Raw genomic sequence first — 1,440 nt, 5'->3', positions numbered from 1 at the left:
AGTCCCCGACCTCAGCGCCCCGGAGAGCGGCGCAGCCACCTGCACCCGGAAAACGCCAACAAGTAGTTTCCCGGCGGAGGAGGGCGGCTCAGCCCCGCGGCGTCCCCTCGGAAACCCAGGCAGAGCCACTTTTCCCTCGGTCTCCATAAGGTACCTGGGCGCGCGGCGCGGACGAAGGGGGCTTCCCGGGAAGGACAGGCCGACCCCGCGGGCGCGCACCCCAGCCCCCGGGCCGCGGGAAGGGGAGGCGAAGCGCGGGAGCGGCGGGGAGGTGAAGCGGGACTCCGCGGACGCAGCCCGCAGCGGGGGTGTGCCCGGCCTCGCCCCTCCTCGAAAGCACCCCCTCCTCCCCCAGGACCTTTGTTTTTCTTGGGCAGGGGGAGGGGTGGGATGCACTGCTCACTTCTCTTCTCAAAGATGGATCCTAGTGAGTCGGTTCCCTTCCCAAGTAATAATAACACCACCACCAACAATAACAGTAATGTGAAAAGGAAATTGGATGAGGAAATTAGTCAGAGGTCTCCTCGGTGGAAGGCAAGAGCCAGGGATTTTTTTTTTTTTTTTTTTCTTTTCTTTTCTTTTCTTTTCTCTGACTTCATTCTTTTGGTCGGGTCGGTGAGGGAGAGGAGAGGTGAGCCGAGCACAGGTTGCGCAAAGGGTACTCCCCGAGCGCCAGGAGCGGAGAGCAGTCCGGGCTTGGCCAAGGGTACGCGTGCTACCCAGGGGCTCTCCCTTTGCTCGGCCAAGTGGCCTTGGGCACTCCCTGCCTGAAGGAGATGCAGCCCGGCTGGGCAGGGAGAGGAAAGGGTCTGGGAGAGAGGAAGAGAGGGATACTTGGGGGGGAGTGATGGGGCCGAGAGGGGAGACGGGGGCTTAGAGGGGAGAGACTCGGGTTGGGGAGGAGCAGAGGGGCGCAGGGGCTGAGAGCAGGTTAGACGCGACCGGGGGCGGGAGGGCTGGTGAAGAGTGAAAAGATAAAGGAGGAGCGATCAGAGCAAGGGGAAGGTGTGAGGCCAGGGAAAGGACCCTGAGAGGTCAAGGAAGACTTGAGCTGCCCTTTTAGATCCTCGGAGCCTGGGAAGGTGTGATGCAAGAGGAGGGTTCAGAGCTGGGCGCTGATCTCCTGGGAGCGTCCGCGGCCGCTGCCCGTCTTGGGACTCTTGGGGTGGGGTGGGGGCGGGGGTCATGACGGCCGGACCTTTAACTTGGCGCTGTCTTCGCCTTCCCCCTAGTCATGTCTGAGCCACAGAGATGGGCAAGATCGAGAACAACGAGAGGGTGATCCTCAATGTCGGGGGCACCCGGCACGAGACCTACCGCAGCACCCTCAGGACCCTGCCCGGAACGCGCCTGGCCCTGCTCGCCGCCTCGGAGCCCCAGGGCGAGAGCCTGAGCGCGGCGGGGGACAAGCGACAGCCCCTGCCCCCGCCGCTGTCGCCC

The 1,440-nt window shown here is 63.8% G+C and overlaps 1 protein-coding gene across 1 annotated transcript in view; it reads left to right on the top strand.

Moving 5' to 3' along the window:
- Window positions 1-6: 6 nt before the first annotated feature.
- Kcnc2 (potassium channel, voltage gated Shaw related subfamily C, member 2) overlaps window positions 7-1,440 on the top strand; it is a gene marked incomplete in the record, with an annotated part of 179,334 nt that continues 177,900 nt past the window's right edge. Inside the window, 2 exon segments of the mRNA XM_013517673.1 lie at window positions 7-150; window positions 1,233-1,440. Coding sequence (XP_013373127.1) covers window positions 1,252-1,440 — 189 coding nt within the window.

The sequence above is a fragment of the Chinchilla lanigera genome, unplaced genomic scaffold, assembly GCF_000276665.1.
Source record: "Chinchilla lanigera isolate Chin_1 unplaced genomic scaffold, ChiLan1.0 scaffold00004, whole genome shotgun sequence".
NCBI classification, from domain to species: Eukaryota; Metazoa; Chordata; class Mammalia; order Rodentia; family Chinchillidae; genus Chinchilla; species Chinchilla lanigera.
This window is presented reverse-complemented; position numbering and strand designations above follow the sequence as displayed.